Source organism: Nasonia vitripennis (genome assembly GCF_009193385.2).
Source record: "Nasonia vitripennis strain AsymCx chromosome 1 unlocalized genomic scaffold, Nvit_psr_1.1 chr1_random0010, whole genome shotgun sequence".
Lineage (NCBI taxonomy): Eukaryota > Metazoa > Arthropoda > Insecta > Hymenoptera > Pteromalidae > Nasonia > Nasonia vitripennis.
The window spans coordinates 281308-309298 of NW_022279597.1; the positions used below are offsets into that span (position 1 = coordinate 281308).

The following is a 27991-nucleotide window of genomic DNA, read 5'->3' on the forward strand; positions in this document are numbered from 1 at the left end:
ACAGATTCCAATTTGCACAATTTTCAATAATCCACGAGATGATTTATTATATGAATCTGACGATAACACTGAAAACGACGAAATTTGTCCCTGCTCGGAAATTACAATTAAAATCAACAATATTCCAGTAAAAGCCCTAATTGACACCGGTAGTCAAGTTACGTGTATTTCTGAACTTAGAAAAATTTAAAAACGTTGGGACTTTGCCTAACGTAGGTACTATAATCAGAGGTGCTACGGGATTAAAATCGACTCGGTTAAATAAACAATTGATGTGCCCTACAGAAATCGGTACTTATACAAAAGACTTGATTTTCTTGATTATTCCAAAATTAATACGAGATTGTATTATCGGAATCGATGCAATCAAAGAACTCGGTAAAAAAAAACGGCTCTTCAACTAAAATTCTGTATAACGAAAAGTCCAGAAACGATTGACAAACTCAGAAATTTATTACAAAAATATCGAAAAGTATTCTATAAGAAACCAGTCAGATTAGCATCATACGAATACAAAATCAAAGTAAAAAATCCTGAACCATTTTTTATCCCTCCATATCCTGTAGCAACTAATATGAAAAGTAAACTCAGGGAAAAAATTGGGAGAATGCTGGATTGGAAAATCATACGTCGTTCAAGCAGCAATTTTATAAGTCCGATAGTACCGGTATTCAGAAAAGACGGGTCGATTCGTTTATGCCTAGACGCACGTAAAGTAAACGAAATGTTTGAGGATGATCTAGAATCACCTTAAAATATCGAGGAACTCTTACAACAATGTTTCGGGCTAGAAGTCATGTCGAATCTTGATTTAACATCAAGCTTCTGACAAATACCTCTTTGTGAAGAGAGTAAAAAATATACTGCATTTATGTTCGAAGGAAGACTATGAATTCGAAGTAGTTCCTTTGGGTACAAAGATAAGCAGCGCTGCTTTATTACGCGGTTTATTTCACGTAACAAAAAATCTTGGTGATTCCATATTAAATTTCGTAGACGATTTCTTATGTATCTCAAAAAGTGAAAAAGATCACCTGAGGCATTTAGAAGAGTTATTTCAAAGTTTAATAAAATGGAATTTCACTTTAAGTTTCAAAAAATCAGAATTTTTCAAAAATGAAACTCGGTTCTTAGGATTTATTCTATCTACAAAGGGGATAAAACCTCAAGAGAATAAAATTGAAGCGATAAAAAACTATCCAATTCCTAAGAATCTAAAACATTTACAAGCCTTCTAGGCACAATCAATTTTTACGCGAAATTCGCAAAAAATCATGCGCATGAGTTAGTACCGTTATTAGAGCTATTATGAAAAGAAAAACAAAAATCCTGGGAGTGGGGGGACAGTCATCAAAAAGTTTTCGAGCGAGTCAAAGAACTCTTCGAAAAAAACGTTTGCCTATATCCCGACCCTTCCAAACCTTATCTCCTTCGTTGTGACGCGTCGGACTTTGCAATTGCCGGTGCATTATCGCAAATTGACGATAACGGTGATGAACGGGTTATTATTTATATCAGTCGAACGCTCAAAGCAGCAGAAAAAACACTTTACTACAGAGAAATAACTTCTCGCGGTTGTATGGAGTTTGCAAAAATTAAGTACCTATCTACGAGCCGCAAAAGTTTACATAAAAACGGATCACAAAGCTCTAATATTCCTATTCAAATGCAAATTTGTTGGCAACCGAATCCGTCGGTGGATTTTGGGCATACAAGACTATAATTTAGTGATTGATCACGTTCCGGGTAAAGAAAACGTTGTAGCCGATATGTTAAGTCGACATCCTAACTTTAACTCAGAAGAACTACAAAAATCGGGAGAGTTTCTTATTGCAATTTTTAAAAGATATAAATTCACAAAAGATTTAATGTTTAAATTTAAATATTTGTCAAAGTTACAACACGATGACGAATATTTAAATCAATTATTTACAACAAATTCAGATCAAAAGAATCAAAGCAATAATGCTACTTATTTAATTGAAAATGATATAATTTATAAAAAGTACCAATCGAATCAATACAAAATAATGGTTTCAAAAGAAACGATTAAAATACTTATTCTTGAAACACACAAGACTTATAGCCATGTAGGCGCGAAAAAAGTCATTCGTATGTTACAAGAAGATTTCTATATAAAAAATTTAAGACATAAAGCTCAAAAGCTCATTTCATTTTGTGACTCATGTCAGAGAAACAAAATTTCCACACGACCATATACAGCGCCAATGGAGTCGATAATACCAGCAGCGCCACATACCGGACGCGGCGGTATGAAACATAAACTTGTAACTATAGACGCGTTTTCAAAATTTGTCGTTCTGTATCCGATTCGTAGACAAACTTGTACTACAGCGATAAAGAAATTTTTTAATGATTATGTTTTATTATACGGAAAACCGAAGCGTATTTCATGTGATCACGGTTCACAGTTCACTGCAAATGCGTGGATCGAGAAATTACGAGAGAAAAATATCGATTTAGTTTTTTCATCCATCCGACATCCACAAAGTAACATTATTGATCGAGTTAACAAGGAGCTCGGTAGATTTTTTCGTACATTTACTAGCGAGAAACATACCGGTTGGGTAGGGTATATTAATATCATCCAAACCATTATAAATGAAACGTATCACGAAACAACAAGATTTACTCCGATGGAATTACACATGGGTATCAAACCTAAACGTGCGTGGAAAAATTGGATACATCCAATTAAATCAGATGTCGAACCTCCACTCGAACAAAAAATTCATCTCGCTCGGGAACGTATAATTTCAAAAGCGCAAAAACGTGCAGAAAAATATAATTTACAAAAGAAAACATTTTTTGTTGAATTTTTAGAGGGAGACGAAGTTCTATTAAAATCAAACAATATTTCAGATTTAGACAATAAAAAAAATGCGAAATTTTTTTCAATTTACGAAGGTCCATACGAAATAATACAAAAAATTGGCAATACAACTTATTTATTATTTGATCGCGATAAACAAAAAAAAAAAGGAAGATTCCACATAAATGATCTAAAAGAGTATAAAAGAGAACCTAAATAAATAGAATATTATTTGATTACACAATAGAAAAATTCGTTATTCTCACTCACGAAATATTGTAAAGAAAAAATAATCACGCTCAAAAAGTGTCGCGTTTCTATTTCATACATTAGTTTTGAACACTCAGAGCTGTATATATACATGTAAACAAGCCGGAATGGCTAGTCCCGACTCAAGAATGCAGAGGGGAGCTATAGTCCGTCTTTTTCTCTTTCCCCACTCTCCCGCGGCAACACAACTCGTGCCGCAAAGCCGCAAGTTCCCCCTCTCTTACACGCATAGCGTTGCCACGTCACTTTCTCAGCGAACCTAAGATTTTAGGTATAGGTAAGAAGCGGGAAAATTCAAAAATATGACAACATTGTCATTTCTCCTCTTTTGGAGCTGCTCCAGCTTTCCCCATAAAAGGGCTCGTGCTAGGCTGACGCAGTCAGTTTTTCGACGGTCGCAATTCAAGCGCCTTAGAAAAATCAGCCATGGGCCGCACATTTAAGCGCTCAGCGCAACTTACGCGCAACTTCGTGGTTTATCCACGCAAGCTCATCTCCGGGGTGGACGTTTTGGTTTAAACTGTCCCGTTAGGACAGGAGACGAGCTACCCCGGAGATCGCTTCATCACGCCAACGTCGGCGGCGGAGCGTGCGCGTCTAGCGCACACGTGGAAGTCGCGCGGTGTACGCATGCCGTTCGGCCGTACCGTGCAGTGCGACTCCACAACTCCGCCGCCACCTCGCACAGGTGAAACACCTGCACCGACACTCTCACAGGAGAGCCTTACGCCTCCTCCTTCGCCACCATCGTCAACAACTCCAACCAAGTCCCGCATCGTCAACAGGGAGGCAGTCAAAGTCGACTTGGAAGAATAACGCCCACGACGCGCGAAGCCAAGAAGCCCGAGGTCTGCGCAGAAGAGGGTTCGCCGGGTCGAGGAGAAGCTGCGTGCCTTATTTGACATGCCAGCTATCACCGCCAACACCACCGACACAACAACCTCGGCGAAGGGGAAAAGTGAGGCCCTCGATGCCCTCCTGCGTAAGCCGACGCAAAAACTGAACCCGTACGCTAACGCTACATACGGGTACGGAAAAAGCGTCTGGCAGCGGCAAGTTCGGCTCGACTTCGAGGACGCTTGGAGGTCAGTTGGCAAGGAGGAGGCGAGGCTGAAGAGGAGAGTTAGTGCGAAGGTCGGCAGAAGAGGTATATACAGTTCTGAGTGCATGCATTTTAAGCAGCACTTTCTATCTCTTTATTAAAACTTATAAATATATTTTTAATCATTTTTTCTCCGGGAGTATAGTGAAAATTTGTCAATTTCTGAGAAAACACTGGGGGACTATGTAACGCCCCGTACAAGCTCCGCAAAAAACTATACAAAAAAAACTAAAATTTATTGAATACATTTTTAGATTTTCGCGAGTAACGCGCTCCCCCATTTTCAACTAGGATATCCCGCGCTACAGCTGACAGCGCAAATTCAGCAGCGCCACGAGCCAGCGAGCGGCGGTAGCAGCAACACCGAAAGAAGAGGGAGAGCGCGCAACACGCCATATATATATATATATATATATATATATATATATATATATATATGTATATAGAAGCGGCGAGCGCAGCGGCGCAAGAGAAGGAGAAGCGGCGGCGTAGCGCGCGCATGTTATAAATTATTTGTATAAATGGATTTTGTACATAGGTGTGAATGTCTGTGTGAAAGTGTGAATGTGATAGTATTTTCGGCGACACGATCCCCGCTCGCTCCGAGGCCTATAAAAGGACCTGCACGGCCAGTATGAGCTCACTAGCCGAAGCGCAACTTAAGCGCCAGCGCAACTAAAGCGCCTAGTCCCTGCTCTTGAGCAACTTATGCCTTGAGCAGGTAAAAGACTTAGAATATTTTCAAATATTTCTACACTTATAAAAATTTCGAGTTAGGCACGATATCGCATCATAAAGCGTATCAGTCCTAGACTTAGAAAAATTCTAATTCTTGTCAAAATAATTTAGAAAAATTTCGTTACCTAATTTAAACTTGTAAAATTTCGTATACGATCAGATAACGCAAATTTAAGCGTATCTGCATAAAATCTCTTCTTGTAACCATACGATTCAAATCAGATTACGCAACTTAAACGCGTATCTCTTTATTTGTGTTTGTAAAAATCAAAGCGGATTTACCCATTTAATTCTTGTGATACTTAGAATATATGCAAGATATACGCAATATTCTATTATTTATTTATTTGAATATATTTATTTTTGTTATAAAGAACAAAATTCTCTTTATTGCGATAAACCTCCACTACCTCGTATCCCGGACCTGAACTATCATAATTGAGAATTATTATACAAATTTTAAATCTTTCTATTTAATCTGTTGTCAGAATCACGACGTAGATTAGTAAATATTCGCGACTTTTCAGATAGTAAAATCAATAGATTTTGTATTCTTACATAAATGTAATTACTACAAGACCGAGATAAGTCGTGATCGTTTCAGGATTAAGAAGAAGAAGCTAAGGATCTCTATTACGAAACTTTAGAGCAGGTAATCGATCAGTTCGCGTCTTACGACACAAGAATAGTATTAGGCGATTTCAATGCTAAAATAGATAGGAAGGAAATGTTTAGGCCTACTACAGGGAAGGAAAGCCTGCACGAAGCCAGCAACGATAACGGTATTAGGGTCATAAATTTCGCGGCAGCAAAAGATCTTATAATCAAAACTACGTATTTTAAGCACAAGGACATACACAAAGCAACGTGGACGTCGACCAGCCTAGGGAAAGTCTTCAAGAATAAAAACCTCTAAAGGAACTTAACATCTTCTTTTTCACGGTCCTTTCCTCCGACGATAAAACGACGCAAAGTGGTCCTGGTCTCTCTCTCTGAGGGCCGCGCTCTGGACTTATAAGTCCGACACTAACTCGCGAAGCACAGTTTACCGCCGGTAGTCGAACAGAGCGGCTGAGACACAGTCTCGCGGATGTCTAAGCTGCCTATGACTCCAGTCAAGGCCATCATCTCTCTCTATCCCTTGAACGCAAGTCAGTCCTTGCGACTGCAAAGCCGAGTACGAGCCGGCTGGAGCTTGCTTCCCGGCACAAGCTCGGCAACAGCAACTAGACGACCGCGGTCGCATGACCAGGATCAAACGAAACCCCACCTGGTTGACTTGTTCCCGGGAGGAGTATTAGGAGGTCCCTGGCAACGTCCGGCCGTGCCTTCGGGCTACGACGCTAGTTCGTTCGTTCAGATAGAGAAAGAGACTCATGGTATGCGGACGGTCGATTGAACAACTGCGTAAGCGCAACAGCAGACGGCGCACCAAGAGGCGGACAGCCACAACGCCAGCGGAGATCGAGGAAGAGGAGCCCGCGTTGTTGCGAATTGTGGACCGGATAAAGAAGGTCGTCGTTCTCGGGCGACGCAAACCCACCGTGCTCTCGGACTCGCCTACCGCCCAGATTATCCATCAAGAAGTGGCCAAGGTCAAATCAACAGAGCCCGCATCGTCTCCGGAGCCCGTCTCGGAGCGACCTTCATCCGTCGGAAGAAGACGAACAGCGCCTCCTAGCAGCAGAACGAGAGGTTACGCTGCGCAAGTCTACACGTCCACGACCGATACACGCACCGCCTGAGGGGAATTCGCTCCACGGGCCTACAACGTTTCGCTGTCCCGGTGTACGCGACCCGCGCCGACTCGCTGCCGCCAAGAGACGAGCGCACCAGCTCCAAGAAACACTGACACACAACACAGTAAAGTCCCACGAGACTTTGGAGGCCCATCGCAGCCGATCTCGAAGCCGTATCCTCTCCATCCGGAAGCTCCAGAAGAGGCCCCGCTATCGCTCGCCTGAACGAGTTCTCCCGCCCCGACCTCAGAAAAAGATAAAACAACCGGCCCTTTTCAGGGCCACCAATCAATAAAACGTTGGGAAATCGCCTTTTGAGACTATCTTGTGGGCTACTTTCTGTGAAGAGCCGGGATAGAATCAAAGAAACGCGGAAATCCTCATAAAAGCGGCGGAGTATACAGGCTCATAAGTGAGTGAATCAAAAACAAAGTACATGATTGTGGATAAACTAGGCATCTGCAGAGGGGAGAGAGATCTTAGAGTTGGGAATTTCACTTTTGAAAAGGTTAGCGAAGTCAGGTATCTGGGTATGACCATAAATGATAGAAACGAGATTAATGTCAAAATAAACAAGAGACTCCATTCGGGTAATGCTTGCTTCTACGCCGTGAGTAATTTACTTAAGCCGAGGCTGTTGTATAAAAACGTTAAAATAAGAATATACAGGACAATAATACTGCCGGTGGTTCTGCACGGGGGCGAAACGTGGGCTCTCATTAAGCAGGCGGACAACCGTTTTAGGGTATTTGGAAATAAAGTCTTGTGAAAAATATACGGGCCGAAGAAAGATGAGGAAACCGGGGAATGGAGGAGACTACACAATGATGAGTTATACAATCTGTACGCATCACCAAATATTAACAGAATAATAAAATCACGCAGATTGGGATGGACAGGGCACGTAGCGAGAATGGTAGACGATCGTACGGCAGCGCGTGTCATGAAGGGCAGGCCGATGGTAACGCGACCTCTAGGTAGACCTAGACGTAGATGGGAGGACAGCGTAAAAGCGGTCTAGTAGAAATAGGACGGGTGGGTGTCGATCGGAGGGGTGCATCTTGGGTGGGATTGACACAAGACAGGGCAGCGTGGAAGGCTTGCGTAGATGAGGCGATGAACTTTCGAGTTCCAAATGCCATTTATAAAAAAAAAAAACAAAAAAAAGTATAAATGATGGAAACGTTGATATAACTTTTTTAATATTGTTCGCTGATGATTTATTAATATGTGGGAAAAATAAGAAAAGACTCGATGAAGTCAAAACTGAATTATCAAAGAAATTTGCTATGAAAGATTTGGGTGAAGTAAATACGTATTTGGGTATAAATATCAATTATAACTATGAAAAAGGGGAAACGACACTGGATCAAAGTGAATATATTGAGTCATTGGCCAGAAAATATAATATTGTAGAAGCGAAACTATATTGTATACTAATGGAACAAAATCTGAGTTTAGAATCCGCATAGGCAGCATCAAATGATTTAAAATATAGAAATACAATCGGAGCATTGTTATACATAAGTACTGGAACAAGATTAGATATTAGTTATAGCGTAAATTACTTGAATCGTTTCAGAATTGTTATGATGAAACGCATTATAAATATGCGTTCAGAATTTTAAAATATTTGTACTTAACAAAGAAACTTAAGCTAACGTACAAGAAAGATTTGAATGCTGAGGAAATTGATTGTTTTGTTGATACTGACTGGGCTGAAAATAAGAATGACAGAAAATCCACGACTGGATATACATTAAGAATTTTCGGAAACGTTGTTTACTGGAAATCCAGAAAACAAGGACGAGTCACGAAATCGTCGACAGCTGCAGAATATGTAGCTTTATCACAATCCGTGAGTGGAATCAAAATAAATAAAAATGTATTAAATGATTTTGAAGTTAAAATTGGAAAACCAATTTATATTTATGAAGATAATTCTGGAGCAATTACGATAGCCAAATTTGGTAATATGACGAAAAATTCAAAGTATATAGAATTTATCGTTATCATTTTGTAAATGAATGTAGAAGTTATCATTATCATTTTGTAAATGAATGTTATGAACAAGGGATTATAAAAATTGTAAAAGTAGACTCAGAAAACAATATCGCAGATATTTCAACAAAAGCTCTGGGACGTAACAACACGAGTCTCGCACATGTAAATACGTGTGAAGGCGGCCGCAATAGATGCGGCATGCGCAGCGAGCGTGCGTGCAACGAACGAAATGCGAATCCGCACGACGCGGAATGAGCGCGCGCGCGCAACATTCGCAGGGCGAGTCCGCACTAGCACGGAGCGCAGCAGCCGGCGCGAGCGGCGTACGCGGTACGCCGTGAACACACCTATACATATCCGCGCCGCGCGCTTTTATAAGGCGGATCGCGCGGCACGATAAGCAGTTCTACTCGAGCTACAATCCGGGTAGTATCGTGTGCACACGTTACTACAAGGAACAGCGAGAGATAGACCTACGCGGACGAAATCGTCTCGTGAGCCCACGTGACGATTTGGTAGACGAACCGAAACCCGAAACTCCGAATTGCCATCGTGAGCACACGAGGCAACCCGGAACACCCGAGCGACATCGAGCCTCGTCTACGTGAGCACACGTGGCGATACCTGGTGCCACCGTAAAAGTCCTAACCTACATTCCGACACATTGCTGCCACCGTCTGCCACTGTGAGCCCACAGAATTGAGGGAGTAACAATTACACCACCGGCGATTCACCCGGTCGTGCGCGCACGTCCTAGTGAAACACGGTAAATTCCTAACCAGCCTTACGCCGGCCTCTCACGACTCGCTTTATCTCTGTGCTCACACAGGATAAAGGGAGGAATGAGACGAGCGACGAAGATTTGTGAAGCCGTGCGCTCACGACTCCACGAATCCGAGGGATAACCTCAAAATACCGTTGCACTATCCCGGCCGTTACTGTGCGTACACAAAGCGGTCGAGATCGTTGTTACGCGACACATACGGATCGGCGCAGCCGTGCGCACACGACTCCACCGTACCTAATGAATTCCTAACCTCAAAATCCACCACCGATCCGTCATATCACCACCGTACCCAAACACCGTAGCCGCGAACACCGAATCATTCTTGTAACGAAATCGCGTAGATATTCTTGTAAATTGTCAACCGCGTTAGTTTAAACAATTCAATTTGTAAAGGCGAAATATTTTTAGCAAGACGCATAATTGATTTCTGTTTCAGCCGGGATTTAACAACTGATTCCAAATTGCTATTCTTTACTTAAGAAATACATTTTGTTATTATTAAAAATATAAAAACAGACTCTTTTCTTGCGCCTTTCCCCTATCCTGATCCTGGAACCGACTGACTATCCAGTCTCTTGGGGAAAGTTAAACCGTTACAACATTAAGAATTGTTTTATTTAGTCTTGACGCATAAATTTAGGGAGGTGTGTTGAAATATTAAATTTATTTTGTCAAGCGTATGTCGACTAAGCAGTGCAATACACTGGAAAGAATAGCACAGCTAAGCAGTGCGATAAACTGAGCAGCAGAGAATGCTGAATTGTAAAACTGCGCTAATTGAAGAGTGGATATAAAAGCGGTAGTGTATGTCGAGTGAGTTAGTTGTAATGTAGTCGTTACAAAGAAATTATGTATCGGTGCTTATATCTGTATCAATAAAAGAATATTTTAACACTATTTATAATTCATAATATAATATTAATTATATCAAAATATAATTTAAATTGAGCAAATTTTATTGCGTGAGTTCTTATAATTGAAATTTTAACAATTGTTTTAAAATAAATTTTATTTTTATAATCTTTTGATATTTGAAAAAAGATAAATTTAATGTATCATATATTCTAATCAAATGGTCTCGTATTTTACTAATATTAAATTGAATATTGCATGGGCAAAGATTAAATACCATAGCAACTGCAAAGCTATAGCAAAAACACCGCAATCATAATAATTAGTCTGATACTGTACTTGTTCAAAAGATATGCGTAAATTATCTTTATTTGGAAACAACCTATTAATACAAATTTTATGATCATCATCTAGACATTTTTTGTTAATGCTATCAAAAATTCGTATTACATTGTCTTCAAACAAACAAATCCATTGTCTGTTTGTACTTGAACCAGAAAAAAGTATTTGAATATATTCATTAGGTCTATCAATAGGTTGAATATTAGACAATTGAAAATTAACTGCAGATTGCATATCAAAAATCGAGTAAAATTTCAAAATAGTGTTGAATTCAAGTATATGGTTATCATTTAATTGACTTTTAGAATTAGAATAATTTCCAATTCCTTTTAAAACAAATACATCCATAGTATCATAAATGTATCATGAATTATCGTTCAACAGCGAATAATCTATTTTTCATTTTCATTCTCATCGGGTATTCCTACACTAATTAATTGGTTTAAGTGATTTGCAGCATGAATTTTTTCACCTCGTTTTTAAACAATGTCACATCGACAGTGACGAATTGACGTAGAAAACTATAAAATTTTAATACATAACAAATCACGTCAATGTTCTCGCCAGTGATAAATAACTATATGCATTAATAACTTTTTTGATAATATAAAAATGTTACGTTGCTTACTAGATAATAATGAGACATCATATCTTACTATTTGTTTATTAAAATTTTAGCGTCTTTATTTTCATGATAATCAGTGATTGAATAATCAATTTAACTTGACGGCAAAAATTTAGAAATATTAAAATTCGAAAAAATTAAAGCATGTATGGCAAAAATTAAAAAACTGAAATTATGAAATTAAACAATTTCTAGAACAAAAATGTTGAATTAAAATATTAGGAAATATAAAATAACAAGAATTTGGAGTATTTTTGTTTTAAATTTAGAATTAAAATTTTTTTTTACTGTCACAATTTTCATGCTTCAAATCTTTGATATTTAAAATTTTTACTTTCACCTCTATTAGGAATTGACATTAGGAAAAAAGATCTTAACAAAACCTGAATTTTATTACGATTGGAATATATATTTTAACCGAGCGAGGTTAGGAGTGAGGTGAGCACTAGTTATTATTAGTAAGATAATGTATTGTTAAGGATCAGGGTTCAATCCTCGATTAAGGTAAAGATTTTTTTATCTTTTTGCAGTCAATTTATTGGGATTAGCATCAACAAATATATTTTTTATAATTATTTAATAAAAACAAAATAATTTATTTTAATTAGAACAAATACTTCAATTTTATGAGTGATTTCTGACGTAATTTTTAATGTGATTTCTTACGTGAGTAATCACATTAAATCTAAAACTTACACTCCCTTACACTCGCCTGGGAGCGCTGCGAGGAGTGAGTCTGGGGCTCTATAAACGGGTATCGCCAACGAATGTGGAACCATATAGACGGGTATCTTTCCAAGCGCGGACGCTCTATAAACCAGTATGTTCCATGAATGAGGTCGCGGTGCCTCCTCGGTATGAGTGCAGGGGCACACTGTAGGGCCTTCTTATGGAGTGGAGGAAGCGTTTAAAAGGGGATCCTTCCGTGACTGTAAGCGTGCTGACTCTGGAGGGTACCTCCGTTAACACCAGACTAGCACTCCTGGGCCGCCAGTAGTTGGAGGGGGTCGGACCCGGCTTAGGCAGTCGGGAGGCTCGCCCTGCACAACGGTAAAGCGCACCAGCGCCAAATCCCGCTCCTCGTAGTAATGCCGGTTGGCAACCGGATGGGCCCTTGCTGCGGGGACAGGGGGAGGAACGGACGAGGCCACCGGACTCTGGGCACGCTCTTTTATCGGGAAAACTCAGGACGAACTGCAGAAACCATCACTCGGACGAACCCCTGACCTTTAACACATAACACACGTAGTAGGAGATTTAAAAAAAAAACATGAATAAAGAAATTCAGCAAGCAGGTCTCAGAGTGCTACCTGCGACGAACATTCTAAGTGGACCATGGGGGCTGCCCAGCTCCCCTACTACACCGGTAGGTAACCTGGCCGGTGTGGTTGACAACAATACAGGAAAACATGACAAGACGGGCGGAATCATCGTGGAGGCGCCACAAAGCTGGGAGGCTGCCGAGAGAAAGCTAGAGAAACAGCTACTCGCAATATGCAGCAACCTAGTGAAAATGAAGGCGAAGACAAACGTTCAAAAGACTGTTAGTCGCGTGATAACGGACGGTATGGGAGAGATTGAGGAATCAGTTGAGGTTGGGTTGTATGAGCTCCAACGTATGAGGCAACTCCGACAACTGACGAAAACCGAGGGACAACGGACCGACGAGGGACTGGAGACACCGGGAGCGAAAAGGAGAGCGTACAGACAAACTCCAAGCCCAGATCCGGGAACCTCTAACCAACAGAGTAACCCGGCTAAGGATGCTTGGACGACGAAGTGACCACAGAACCGGAAACGAACGCAAACGGGACTGGACAGGCAAGGACTCGAGAGCCCAAACCGCGTAAGATGGATTGCCCAAACCTGAAACCCAGGCGAGGTGCGATCCTTATCAAACCAGTCGAGGGCAAGACTTACGCAGACGTCCTACGGTCTTTACGACAGAACGTGGACTCGGCGGCTAGCCAAGTTAATGTCAGAGCTATACGCAAGACCAGAGACGGATCCGTACTCCTACAGCTCGACCACGAACAAGAACGACAGGCTTTCCAGAGGACTATACAGGGCACGCTATAACAGACTGCTACAGTAAAGGACATGACTTCCAAGGAGACACTGGAATTCATGGACTTGGACTGCGTCACAACAGCACAGGACATCGTGGACGATCGTGGCGATTAACCCCGAAACGGGGACCCTGACCGACCGAAAGGTCCACGTCTTTGGAGCGAATAACCGCGGACAAGCCTTGGCTGTCTGTGAGTTTGACGCGAAGGAGGCAACGGATCTACTTAAGAAAAGTCGAATTAAAATCGGGTGAATTAATTGCCGGATTAGACCCAGGCTTCGCGTTCCGAGGTGCTACAGGTGCCTTGGCTATGGACACGTGAGGGTTGACTGCAAGGGACCGGACAGACAAGACTGCTGCTGGAAATGCGGCCAAAGGGGGCATGTAGGCAAGGCGTGCACAAGCGCGTCTTCCTGCTTCCTCTACGCAGGACGAGCCAACCAAGATTTGTGGAACATGCGCTGCTCCCACAAATTGCAGCGGAAACGGACGCGAACGTGCTCGTGATAAGCGAGCAGTACAGAAACCTCTCCGAGCCATCGTGGATCGTCAGCAGCTCGAACACGGTGGCGGTGTGGGTGCGAGGGGCGAGCGCGGCGCGGATTATAGACAGTGGGGCCGGAGAAGACTATGCTTGGGCAAGGGTGGGCTCTGTCACTATTGTCAGTGTCTACCTTTCTCCGAACAATAGTGCGCGCGAATACGAAGACAAGCTGGAAGCCCTGGAAGACGTCGTCAGAAACCTTACTGGCGATGTAATCGTGGCGGACGACTTTAACGCGAGAGCGAGCAACCACACCGGCCGAGGGGGTCGCCGTCGCCCGCGCAAGCAGACGCTAGCGCCGCAAGTTAAACCCGACAAGCTCTTAAGTTAAACCACACACAAATTCTTCCGGACCCTCGCCCAGAGCGCATCTCTGCTACAGCTGAACAGCTGTGGCCACGAGGCGTCTATTGTACATAAAAATCAATCAATAAATATAAGTGCTTTAAAGTGTTAGGCTACGGTGCACAGCTCCTTCCTCAGTGTTTTTGGAGTGCATTTATTAAACTAACATAAAACTACTTCGATTGAGTTTTAGCATAAAATTTGCAAACTAAGGCGCCGCAAGAGGGTGCTGTGTCATTGGCTCTGAAAGTTATACCATATCATGTGATCTTTGGAGGCAGGTTTGAACATGATTTTTCTAGTTTATAAAAATAGAAGTTAAGAACTAAAATATTATGTAGCGTAATATGGTTTCAATAGTAGAAATTTTCGAATTAAAATCCTATATTAATGGAGGTACGAGACTTTTTGAAGAAGAAAGCAGAATTGTTAATTCTAATTACATATTATTATGTGGACATTGTGGAATTAAACAAAATCCACAAACTGACAAAATTTTGAAACAATCAAAAATGTACATTATAGGAGTTCTGTTAATTTTAAATAGGTTTGTAAGTTTTTCTGTTAATTTTAAATTTACATACGCATACAGACACACACACACACACACACACACACACATATATATATATATATATATATATATATATATATATATATATATATATATATATATATACACATTTTTGAAGACTAATATATGTATATTAAATATTGATTTAAAATGTATGATTAAGAACAAAAAATTCTATAGAAATATTAGGATGTACTGATTTACGCGAACAGTGGGGTCAGATCAAAGAAATGACTGTATTATTGCGAGGTTAGGATCATTTGTTTTGGTATAACTTTCAAAGCTTCCGAATATATCCGACTGACATTGTTATAACCCACCCGCAGGCTCTCTCGCACAAGCCCCTAAACACGCGCAACCCGACATACCGTCACTATAGCGCACCGCGCCAGTAGTTCCGCGCCCGGCCGCTAGGCGTCCGACGCCACCAGTTCGCCCTCCCTATAGTGGGAGAGCGTTCCGGGGGGCATATAGAGGCGCCGGGCCCGGCGCTAAAGCATCCCCCCCTCCGATCAGATTCCGGATCTAGTATTGGAGCACGGTGCCTAGGCAACCTGCACAGCTTACCAGAACACGGAAATAAATCTGATTTTTTGTTTACGAATAAATTACTCTCGTAATTATTTCGCCTCCCCTTCCTTCTCGCATGCCGAGACCATCTTACGCAGCCTTACGGGCCGAATTGGAGCTCACTCGGCTCTATCTCACTCAGGCCCATCGGGCAGGAGTTTTGGAACGGCAACGTCGGCCTCCGCCAGGAGTCGACGCCGCCACTCAGACCGAGCCGACGAGCGCCCATCAAGACTGTGCTACCCAGGTGGATTGGCCTCCTCCGTCTCCGCCGCAACAGCCTGCTCCCGAGCCTGCAGTCGACGTCATCTGCGCCGAGTGGCCGGAGCACCTGGAACTGGTGGACACGTCCGCTCGCCCTGCCTCTCCTGACTTCCGAGCGCTCTTGGCGGCTCCTCCGACAGACCCGCCCCCAGCCGCTCTTCCACGGCTGAGCATCATCAGCAGGAAGATAGCAGCGGGCCAAGCCGCTCGGCCAGAGTCCCGCAAGGTCTTGCTGGTCTCCCCGACCAAACGGAAGGCGTCGCCCTCGCCAGCCGTCAGGAAGCGGACCGCCCCGCAAAAACCCGGGATCCCGAAGCCCAAGGTTGTCCGCGACGAGCTCCTCAGGACTCCGCTGCGACTTCCACCGAGGAAGAAGGCGGCTCACGCCCCTCATCCTCCGGTGTCCTTAGCCGAGGGAAAGATAGCTGAGGCGGCCATTGATCTAACGATCACCGACTAAAGCGCTCCGCGCCTCTTAGTCATTTTTGAGTGGACCGATCCCTCTTTGGGATTGGCCCCGCAATAAATATAAACACAAAGCTCCTCGGAGCTCCCCCTTTCCCCTTATACGAAACTGGGTGGTGCAGCCTTCACCGGGTTGGGCGGCCCTCCCTCGTCCAGACTCGCTCCAAGAGTCGACCTAGAGAGGTCCGAGCAGTGTCCGCTCTCTAGGCAACGAAGAAGCCAAGAACAAGGAACCTCAGCAGGCCTCCTCGCCTGTCTACCTGCTGTCACGCCGCCTGCCTGAGATCAGGCCCTCCTTCACTCCGCTCTTCAGAGAGAGAGAGAGCCTCACGAGCACCAGCAGTTCTGCAGCAGCGCACACATCTCTCCCTCCGCTCGCCCGCTCTTTTGGGCCACCCCAACAAGCCCGCATACATCAAGTGGCGGCCCGAACGTGGGGCCTGACATCGTCAGCTGTGGTCTGAGATCACAGGCGAACTCATGACCGACGGAGCCATCCGGGCACGAACCAGAGGCGTTAGTCGCCCACACACCAACATCAACTCCCGGCCGATCATCATCCCTTCGAGAACTCCTCGATACCGCTTCACCATTGACTTCCGACAACTCAATGCCCGTACAGCATTCACCGGTCAAGAGACCTATCACCCGCTCACAAGCACTACTTCTGCGAGTAGAGAATAACGCAGTGGCGCCCAATCCCAGTAACAGCTCAAGTGACAACGAAAGCTCCAACCAAGAAGAGCGATCTCCATCACCTGAGCGCACGCCAGAACCACAGAACGAGAGCAACGCGTCAGACGTCGCACAGAGCGAAGAAGGCGCCCCAGGCGACGCGCTAGACGACGCTCCCATACCTAAAAGAAATCCGCCCGACATGGATAACGCAGGGAACAACGGAGGCAACGATGCCGCAGGAGGCGCAGGAGGCAACAGGGACGCAGGCCTCAGAGGCCTACCACCCGCAATGCAAAACTGGAACGCCTTCTGCCAGGCTTTGTACGGTCACAGACCACCTCTCCCTGAATTTAAAGGCCTTGGGCATGAAGACCCACAGCGCTACCTTCGCAAGTGCGAAGAATATATCGAATCCTACCAGATCCCGGAGGGTCAAAGGACGAGTGTCATAGAGAAGGGTTTGCGCGGAGACGCAGACAAATGGTGGCAATGCTACAAAACCCTTGATTTTGACTGGCCACGTTTTAGAGAGCTTCTCGCAAATCGCTTCGACAGCGACGCCATCAAGGGAGAACTGATCGCTCAGCTCTACTCCAAGAAGCAAGGCGACAAGGAATCCGTAGGAGCCTTCCTACAGGAAAAATACTTGCTCTTTCAACGGGTCAGACCGAATGAGACCGAGGCAAACAAGGTCAGCACCCTGGTCAACCTCGTCAAACCATCTCTCCGCAAGACCCTGCGCCCCGTTACGCTCGTCGACTTCGCGGACCTTCTAAACAGGTCCCTACAGGCCGAAAGGGACGAAGGAGAAGAAACGCAGAACAAACTAAAGGCAACCAAACCCGTCGTCAGCGACAACAAACCCGCCTCCCAAAACTCCGACAAAAAGACGACGCTTCCACAGTGCTGGCATTGCCCTGAGCGGCACTTCCACAAAGACTGCGCCGTTTACCAAGCCAAACGAGGAAGCCAGTCGGAAAACTGGCGCAAGGCGGCGGACAAACCGGCGTCCGACGCCACCAACTCGAACGACCGGAAGTAAGCTGCTTCGGCAGATCCGAACAGCTCCCGCGCATAAAAGTCAAGCTTCAAGGAGAGGAGATAATAGCACTTGTGGATACCGCAGCCTCCGCCAACGTGATAAAATCATCTCTCTTGCCCGCCGGCCAGCACGTAAGGCAGCGCTCGACGAGTTGTCAGCTGGCAGGCGAAGGCACGAAGCTCACAATAACCGGCGAAACCGATCTCAAGATAGAGATTCAGGGAGCAATTTTCAATTTACACACACACGTATCCCCTAACATACGACACTCACTAGTGCTCGGATTACCCTGGTTAAAGAAGGAAGAATGCGTGGTGGACCTCACACAAGATGTTGTCTATCTCGGGCAACAGATCCGCATCACGGCACCACTCACGCATTGCGCGCCTCGGGAACAACCAGCCCTCATCAACATTGGTGAACTGCATCACGACCTCACAAGAGGCGATCTCACACGCCTACTCCAACTCTTGAAAGAGCACAGTGTCGTGTTTGCACGGGAGGGTCAAAAACTTCCACGAACGAGGACAGTCAAACACGTCATAAACATGGCCACCGAAAAGCCTTTTAGGCTACCCCCACACCGGGAATCCGAGACGAAGCAAAAGGAAATTGACAAACAAATAAAGGAGATGCTAGCGAGCGACGTCATCGAAAGAGCGACCTCACCCTATTGCTCGCCGATCGTCCTGCCTAAGAAGAAGGACGGGCGATATCGCTTCTGCGTCGACTACCGCCGGCTCAACGGCATTACTACAGACGCAGCACAACCAGTCCCTCACATCGCTGACGCGCTCAAGGATCTGGGCGACGCCAGCATCTTCACATCGATCGATCTGAAGAGCGGGTACTGGCAAATCCCAATGGACCCAGCTTCCAAAAAATACACAGCATTTTCAACAGCCTCTGGCGGCTGCTACCAGTTCAATGTCATGCCATTTGGCCTTAAGGCAGCCACGGGAACTTTCCAACAGCTCATGAGCCAAGAAGTACTAGTCGGATACCTCCACGTTTTCTGCTTAGTCTACTTGGACGATATCATAGTCTACTCCCGAAGCCTCGACGACCATTTTGTCCACGTAGCTAAGGTTCTGGAAAGACTACGCATGCACAACCTGACGGCTGCTTTAGAAAAGTGTCGCTTCGCCGTGGATCGTCTCGAATACCTCGGACACGTCATCACGAGCAAAGGCAACGAGGCCAAGCCAGAACACGTGCAAAAAATCGCCGAAGCGCCAGTCCCCACCACACGAAAACAGCTCCAATCATTTCTTGGCACATGCAACTGGCTACGGGAATACGTCCCTGGCTATGCCGAAATCGCCGCTCCATTAACCGACTTGACCACGGGCAAATCGGGTTTCCGATGGAACGCACGAGCGCAGCAAGCTTTCGAGAAGCTTAAAGAAGAACTTCAGAAACCGCTCAAACTCAGTCGACCACACCCAGGCTGGCCCTATATTCTTCAAACAGACGCCAGCGCCAAAGGCATGGGTGCCGTCCTTTATCAGGAACGACCTGACGGCAGTCGTAGCATCATCAGCTACGCCAGCGCCAAATTCAATCCAACCGAATCACGCTACCACAGCAACGAGCAAGAGTGCCTCGCGGCAGTCTGGGCCATCAAGCGCTATCGTCATCTGCTTGATAACCAACCGTTCACGCTACGAACAGACAACAAAGGTTTGACTTGGCTGCGCACTTTTAAGGACACGAGAGACAAGCTGAGGAGATGGGCATTGCTCCTACAAGAGTTCGACCCTAAGATTGAGCACTGCCCCGGAAAATCCAACCAGCTTGCCGACTTTCTCTCTCGCAACCCAGCCGACGAAACCACCGAGGGTGTCGACGATTACGAAAGACTCCTGCCGCCTAAGAGCGCCCCTGTCAGTTCCGAAAAACACCTGAGCATAAACCTCATCGAGAGCACCACGCCTCTTATCGACGAGATTCAGGCAGCGCAGCAAGCAGACCAGCACTGCACCAAGCTGGCAAAGAAGCTGCTAAAAGATGGAGCCGCAACCCAGGACGAAGCGTCCAAACACAAGATCGAGAACGAAATTCTCTGGATACGCGACACGGAGAAGTCCGACTGGAAAATCCTCGTTCCTCAAGCGCTGACTCCGCGAATTCTCCACGAACACCACGACTCGGTGTACGCCGGTCACCCCGGATCCGACGAAACCCTCAGAGCCGTCCAGCAACTATACTGGTGGCCCAGGATGAGAGACGACGTGAGAAATCACGTTCGCCAGTGCATGCTCTGCGCCTGCCACAAGAGTAGAGCCACTTCCTCAGGTCCGATGCGGCCACACCAACCCACAAAACCATGGGACACGATTGCCGTCGACCTCATGGGACCATACCCGCTCACAGCGAAGAAGCGACGCTTCATCTTCGTCATCACCGACCTATTCTCTCGGTGGACCGAGGCATTTGCGCTCGGCTCCTCCGACGCCAGCCGACTCACCAAGATCCTCGAGGAGGAAGTTTTCTCCCGCTGGGGGTACCCACGGGCTATCCTGTCCGACAACGGCCCTCAGTTCACTAGCAAAGCCTGGGAAAGCGCATGCGAGCGTTGGGAAGCACAGCTCTGGACGACTGCCATCTACCACCCACAAGCCAACCCAACCGAACGAAGGAACCAGGAGATAAAGAAAGGACTCCGAGTCCACCTACACGGACGCCGACATAAAGACTGGGACACACAGTTGCCCAAAATCCTCTATCAACTACGCAACCGGCGCAACGCCGCCACCGGACTCACTCCCGCAGAGCTGCTCATGGGCCGAGTGCTCTCGCGACCAGGGGACTGGAGGATTCCTCAGGCAAAGAACCCTCCCCCCACCCTACAAGAGCGCACTGCAGCCGCCCTGGCCAGTCAAGGCCAGTACCAGCAGAAGTACGCCAAGGCCCAAACCCCCGCATGCGGATTCAAGGTCGGCGACCTCGTCCACATACGGAACCACCCTCTGTCAAAAGCGGCAGAAGGTTTCCACGCCGGCTTCGCCCAGAAATGGGAAGGCCCGTACCGCGTGACCCACCAACTCAGCAGCGACATCTTCATGGTAGACAAGGACGGCAGTCCCACGAAAGTCTGCTCCAAGGAGCTGCAACCCTTCCACGGCCAGCAAGCAGCTGACCACACCCCATCGGCACCACAGACGTCGTTACGCCCCCCTGACGGGCACACGTCTTCCGCCACAACTCCTCGTAGAGCTCACGAGGACACCCAACCATTCAACGCCCCCACCGACGGCGGGCAACCCATCACACATTCGAGCGCCCGGACGGACGCTCAACCCGAGGACATCCAGGAGGATGCTCCATTCACAGACGATCAGCCCAAAGCCCCGTCTACAAGCACCCAGGAGGGAGCCACTCCTAGCAGCAGCCAGGAAACCGCCGCTCCAAGGAGCAGCACCGAGGACGACGACGAATCGCACCGGCGATACAACCTTCGTCAACGGAAGAAAGTGAATTACCGTGTCTAAATACACGATGATAAAAACACTCAGTGAAGTGGTAGCCAAGACTGCGGTTAAGTGAATTAGTGTTTAAGTGAATTTAATTGCGAGATAATAATTTTAAGGGCGCCCTATTAGGTTAAGGTCTTTGTAAAAAAAAAAAAAAAAAAAAAAAAAAAAAGAGCGTGCGAACTTAGGTTAAATTTTATCTGTAAACAGCTGTCGCGAAACATATTTTTATATATACGTTAAGTTCCGATCTACCTACGCCGATCACAAATAATAATAATAACAATAATTAATGTAGTGCAAGTTGCCAGGCCCGTGCTCGAGAGCCTTTTATGTAAGGGGGGAATTGTTATAACCCACCCGCAGGCTCTCTCGCACAAGCCCCTAAACACGCGCAACCCGACATACCGTCACTATAGCGCACCGCGCCAGTAGTTCCGCGCCCGGCCGCTAGGCGTCCGACGCCACCAGTTCGCCCTCCCTATAGTGGGAGAGCGTTCCGGGGGGCATATAGAGGCGCCGGGCCCGGCGCTAAAGCATCCCCCCCTCCGATCAGATTCCGGATCTAGTATTGGAGCACGGTGCCTAGGCAACCTGCACAGCTTACCAGAACACGGAAATAAATCTGATTTTTTGTTTACGAATAAATTACTCTCGTAATTATTTCGCCTCCCCTTCCTTCTCGCATGCCGAGACCATCTTACGCAGCCTTACGGGCCGAATTGGAGCTCACTCGGCTCTATCTCACTCAGGCCCATCGGGCAGGAGTTTTGGAACGGCAACGTCGGCCTCCGCCAGGAGTCGACGCCGCCACTCAGACCGAGCCGACGAGCGCCCATCAAGACTGTGCTACCCAGGTGGATTGGCCTCCTCCGTCTCCGCCGCAACAGCCTGCTCCCGAGCCTGCAGTCGACGTCATCTGCGCCGAGTGGCCGGAGCACCTGGAACTGGTGGACACGTCCGCTCGCCCTGCCTCTCCTGACTTCCGAGCGCTCTTGGCGGCTCCTCCGACAGACCCGCCCCCAGCCGCTCTTCCACGGCTGAGCATCATCAGCAGGAAGATAGCAGCGGGCCAAGCCGCTCGGCCAGAGTCCCGCAAGGTCTTGCTGGTCTCCCCGACCAAACGGAAGGCGTCGCCCTCGCCAGCCGTCAGGAAGCGGACCGCCCCGCAAAAACCCGGGATCCCGAAGCCCAAGGTTGTCCGCGACGAGCTCCTCAGGACTCCGCTGCGACTTCCACCGAGGAAGAAGGCGGCTCACGCCCCTCATCCTCCGGTGTCCTTAGCCGAGGGAAAGATAGCTGAGGCGGCCATTGATCTAACGATCACCGACTAAAGCGCTCCGCGCCTCTTAGTCATTTTTGAGTGGACCGATCCCTCTTTGGGATTGGCCCCGCAATAAATATAAACACAAAGCTCCTCGGAGCTCCCCCTTTCCCCTTATACGAAACTGGGTGGTGCAGCCTTCACCGGGTTGGGCGGCCCTCCCTCGTCCAGACTCGCTCCAAGAGTCGACCTAGAGAGGTCCGAGCAGTGTCCGCTCTCTAGGCAACGAAGAAGCCAAGAACAAGGAACCTCAGCAGGCCTCCTCGCCTGTCTACCTGCTGTCACGCCGCCTGCCTGAGATCAGGCCCTCCTTCACTCCGCTCTTCAGAGAGAGAGAGAGCCTCACGAGCACCAGCAGTTCTGCAGCAGCGCACACATCTCTCCCTCCGCTCGCCCGCTCTTTTGGGCCACCCCAACAAGCCCGCATACATCAACATTCTGAATATGATTAAAAAACATATACTTTAAATTACTCAGGCAAAATGGATCAAGAATGTGAATTCTGTAGTGCTAAACACTTTTTATTAGAATTACCAGTTCATAAAAAATATAGCAATTGTTGTCATCAAACAAAGTTGTAATTTTTATATGATAATTTTTATATGTAATTTTTATAAGATAAATTTTAATATCCGATTTGTTTGTTGCAGTTGACTAATCGCAAATCATAAGAAAGTAAACAATTTATGCGATTAATAAGAAATTATAATAATGCTTTAGCTTTTGCCAGTTTTGGGGCTAAACTAGATATTGTTCCTGGCCATGGCCCTTAAGTTTTTCGCATTTGTGGTTAAACTTATCATAAAGCTTATTTATTAAACCTAGTAACAAAAGAAAACAGAAAATTTGGACAATTATATATAATAGACAATGAAATAGCTAATGAAATTCGGTTTTTAACTGATGTAAAATGCAACATAAAATTACTAAATGAAATTGACAATATGTTACGTAAAATAAATCCTTATGCTGAAGCATACAAAATGATGCATGAAGTTGAGAAAGAAGAATTAAAACGTGCTCGAAATGCCAATGAATTACCTAGAGAAGTTAAAATGTTTATTATACGGCAAAATTGTTCTAATAATAAAACCTTTGAACTTCCATCGTGTAATGAAGTTGCAGTAGTTTTTGTAGGCGAGGAAGGAGAACCTCTATTTAATCGTGATTTTTGTATTAATTCTAAAAATGTAAAACCTGAACATAACAATTTGAATATACCCAGATAACAGCACGTGCCGGGCATAACGTGCTCTTGACGTGCCGCACGTCGTGCTGTCAATGTGCTGTCTTCGTGCTGTACTGCGTCGCGCTTCGGAAACGCCGGATGACGCGGCACGCTGTGCCGTCTCTGTGCTGTCGAATTGTCGTCACGTTTGTCAGCACATCGTACTGGCACTGTGCTTTCATGGTACCGGCACTTCTTGTCGTGTATGTTAAGCAGGGCATGCTTGCACCGTACCGTCTTACTGTCATCACACGATATTCGTCGGTAATGGATGTTTTTTTTATGTTTTTCAGGCGTAATAATTAAATTTAATATTAGATATATACAAAAATTATATATTTATCTATATATTTTAATTTTATAAGCATGCGATGGGGTTCTTCGCGCCATGTATTGGTGAATTTTTCATCATACATCTCGCCGGCGGCAAGTTGACAACAATACAATAGTAAGCGCACGTATAATATTTATATTACGTACGTATAAATAGTGGGTGCAGCAGCAATTAGTAAGTACTGCAAGCAGTGTAAGGATCCGAATCAAGGTATAATTAGTTTAATAGTTTAATTATTATATATATCAGCTATAGATTCGTTTCTTCTTCTTTGAGGTTAGGTTCCATTTTGCTTCCTTCCTAAGGAAGCCTTGTAATAGTAATTTTTTGAGTTTGTGTATTTTTATTTATCTGAGTATAAGCCCTTGTGTTTAATATTTTAATTAAAATGGATAATAGGTTTAAAAAATTTCGTTCTCGCAAACCCTTAGCTCAGTGCCGTCAGGCTTATAGGGCACGTATGCTTAGTTTTCTGAGGAAATCTTTTGATAGTGAAAGAAATGATATTTTAGTAGAGTCGGATAGAGGTTGTGCATCGAATAATATTGATACCTCTGGTGCAGCTTCCTGCGTTAGTAATGATGGTGATCGTGCTAGTGGTTATAGTGGTTCTAGTGGTGCTATGAGTGTTGACGATGATCATCTTTCATCAAGTATGATCAACGATGCTGACAATCATTTGCAAGATGATTGTGATGCAAGTGATGATGACAACAGCACTCATGCGCATCAAGATGTTTCATCTGATTCTGATTCTGGAGCTTCTACAGTGGAATCTAGAAGCGTTTGAAGACAAGCTGACTTTAGCATTTACTGAGACAAATATGACTCATGTGCAAGCGAAAGCCATACTTCAAGTGCTCAAGACTCATGAATGTTTTTCTGCTCTTCACGTAGACCCAAGGACAATTTTGAAAACACCAAGCTTATCAACTGTTCCTATGCAGATTGCTGGTGGAGAATATGTGCATTTAGGCGTAGCTAATGGTTTGATCAGGGCTCTTCAATCAACTCCTTCGCACTTGATTCCTGCTGAGCTTAAATTAGATTTTAACACGGATGGAGCATCACTAGATAAAAATAGCAAAATAGTGTTGTGGCCAATCCAAGTAAGGATTGCAAATATAGAAAATAGTGCTCCTGAAGTTGTAGGTATATATAGAGGATCAGGTAAACCAGTTGACGCAGTAGAATTTTTTCAACCATTTGTGCAAGAAGTGCTTCAAATTTTAGAAGATGGGCTTCAGTTTTTACAGGACAAAATATTAATAAAATTAAGGTGTTTTATTGCTGATGGACCTGCTCGATCCCTTGGATTAGGTCATCGTGGACACAACTCTACTGCCCCATGTTCTAGGTGTTGGGTTAGAGGTAAATGTCTACGTGCAGGTGTTATGGTGTACAAAGGTGTAAATTTTGTTGCTCGTACACTTGATGAGTATTTGAGTAGAGTTGATAGTGATCATCATAAGGGACCAGACTGTCCTATCGGTGCTCTTTCTTTTGATGTTGTTTCCAATACAGTGTTCGATTACATGCATTTAGTTTGTCTTGGCATCATGGAAAAAATATTGTGTGGATTGATCGATGGTAGGTTTTCAGAATTAGTTAAGCTTTCATCCCCAGTTCAAGTTCAAGTGTTGAGTACTCGGTTAGAGCAAGTCAAGGAGTACTGTCCTCTAGACTTTGCTCGAAAACCAATTGATATTGTAAAGCATAGCAAATTTAAAGCTACTGAGTTTCGACAAATTCTTTTATATTCAGGTCCAGCTATATTTTATGGTCTTGTCAGTGATGCTGTTTATAAACATTATTTATTGCTCCATACAGCTATGAGAATTCTCATCAATCCTCGTTCAACTCCTCAATTCATCAATTTTGCAGAAAGTTGCCTTGAACTTTTTGTTAAAACAGCTCCTGATGTTTATGGTGTTGAATTTTTATCATATAACACCCATTGTTTGCTACACCTTGCTGATGATGTAAGATTATTTGGACCATTAGAAGGATTTTCAGCATTCCCATATGAAAATAACATGAGTTATTTCAGGAAAATGTGTAGGAAACCAAATTTACAGCTGCAACAAATAGCTAATAGGCGAGCAGAAAATTGTTGAATCAACGTTTCTACAAAATTTGATAAAAAATTTAGGAAATTTATAGGTAAACATTCTAGAGGTCCAACCCCTTCAGTAAATATAGATAACTATGTTCAGTATAGATCAGTTGTTTTAGGAATGTACCGTATATCTGTTTGCCAGCAAGATAGCACTATTATTCTAAAAAATGGATCTATTTGTGTTATTGAAAATATCATTCAGTTTTTAAATACTAAAGAATGTTATGTGCTTGTAAAAAATTTTTCGACAGTAGAAAATTTCTTTGATCTCCCCTGTGCATCTTCATCAATTGAAGTTTTTCTTTGTTCTTCTTTGTCCTTGGACATGTCCCTGATAAACGTCAATGACATTGAAAGCAAGTGTTTCAGAATGCCATATTGGGCCAATACCATGAGTACCGATTGTCAACCAGGGTATTTTATCATTGTAAAGATGTTGTCATCGCATTTTACAAACAATGATTAAAATTAAGTATTCTCTCCTAAGAACAGACGTGAGCTCTTACGTTATATCTTTAAAAAGCTGCCTGAGTTAGCATGCCTGAATCGGGAAAAAAAATATCGTTATCGACATTTTCTTACAGTAGAATGATTCACTAATGTGATAATGATATTTTTGAAAATTGTGTTGATTTTTCATCTACGATTTAATGCCATTATTTTAATTTAAATTTTATAAAATGCAGTAAGATCCATAGAAATAGTCGGTAAAATCATCTAAAAAATTACAAATAATTTTTTTAAAAAATGCGTTTTGAATTTTTTTTTTTAATTTTGCACTTGCTTTCAACTCTTACAAGAAAACTCCACACTTGGTCTAAAAGAGCGCACTTTACGTCCTCGGTACACAATATACTATTCATTTATTTTCGATTTTTATTTCATCATATAATGTATCTTTCAGAGAATGCTCAGCGACGTTGAAGCGGATGGCGAAAAAAAAGAATTCCGGGAAAAAGGAGCTGCCAAAATTCTTGCCGTTCAAAACGGTGGCTGAACTGTTGGCGTTCGAAGAAATTTCCCAGGAAGATTATAACGACGTTGTAAGTATAATTATCTTCCCTTTTTAAAAAAGAGTACGAGATAAGTCAAGCCGACTAAAACGAGATTTGATTGGCTGCTTTTAAAAGGGCGCGAAAATGTAAAATCTAGGAAGTATTTACTTTAAACTTTTAAACAAATTATTATTATTCATATATTTTAGGTTGACTATTTGGAGTATTTAGGAGGCTATAATGCTCATGATGCCGCTGCTATCTACCTTAAGCAGTGCTTCCAGCCGACGGCAGACCTCGTGGAGAAGGTGACTTGGCTTGGCTCGCGGAAGAACGGCATAAGCGCATTAAAAGATACACGATTTGTGCAAGCTTGTGAAGGTAAAAATAATTTATTTATTTGTAGGGCTTTCCCTTGCAAGAGTCTAAGTCGGAATCAATATAATTTCTGCACATATACATAAATATAATATTTTTTATTTTGCAGAAGCTATGTCACAAAATAAAAGGATTGGGGAGGCTACCAAGACGGACTTAGCCACGGCGATGACAAAAGCACTGAAGTGCGTAAAAGAGGAGTATCGCCGCAAGAAAGCCATCAAGCGTGCTGCTGTCATCCCTCTGGAAAATGGGCCACTCCTACAAAGAAGGAGGGTCGAGGAAACCATAA

The 27991-nt window shown here is 44.4% G+C and overlaps 2 protein-coding genes across 5 annotated transcripts in view; one reads left to right on the forward strand and one right to left on the reverse strand.

Moving 5' to 3' along the window:
* Positions 1 to 27991, reverse strand: part of LOC100113702 (glycosaminoglycan xylosylkinase) — a 123215-nt gene that overhangs the window by 67695 nt on the left and 27529 nt on the right. The gene's annotated exons all lie outside the window — the stretch shown is intronic.
* On the forward strand, positions 26548 to 27984 carry LOC116418362. The gene is made up of 2 exons (XM_031933467.2): positions 26548 to 27369; positions 27531 to 27984. Exons 1-2 carry the CDS (start codon positions 27256 to 27258, stop codon positions 27783 to 27785), a joined length of 369 nt encoding a protein of 122 aa, XP_031789327.1. The 5' UTR covers positions 26548 to 27255; the 3' UTR covers positions 27786 to 27984.

Coding starts and splice junctions, on each gene's coding strand:
- LOC116418362 (XM_031933467.2), top strand. CDS start 27,256: ATGGCGAAAAAAAAGAATTCCGGGAAAAAGGAGCTGCCAAAATTCTTG. Junction 27,370..27,530: donor AGGAAGATTATAACGACGTT/GTAAGTATAATT, acceptor CATATATTTTAG/GTTGACTATTTGGAGTATTT.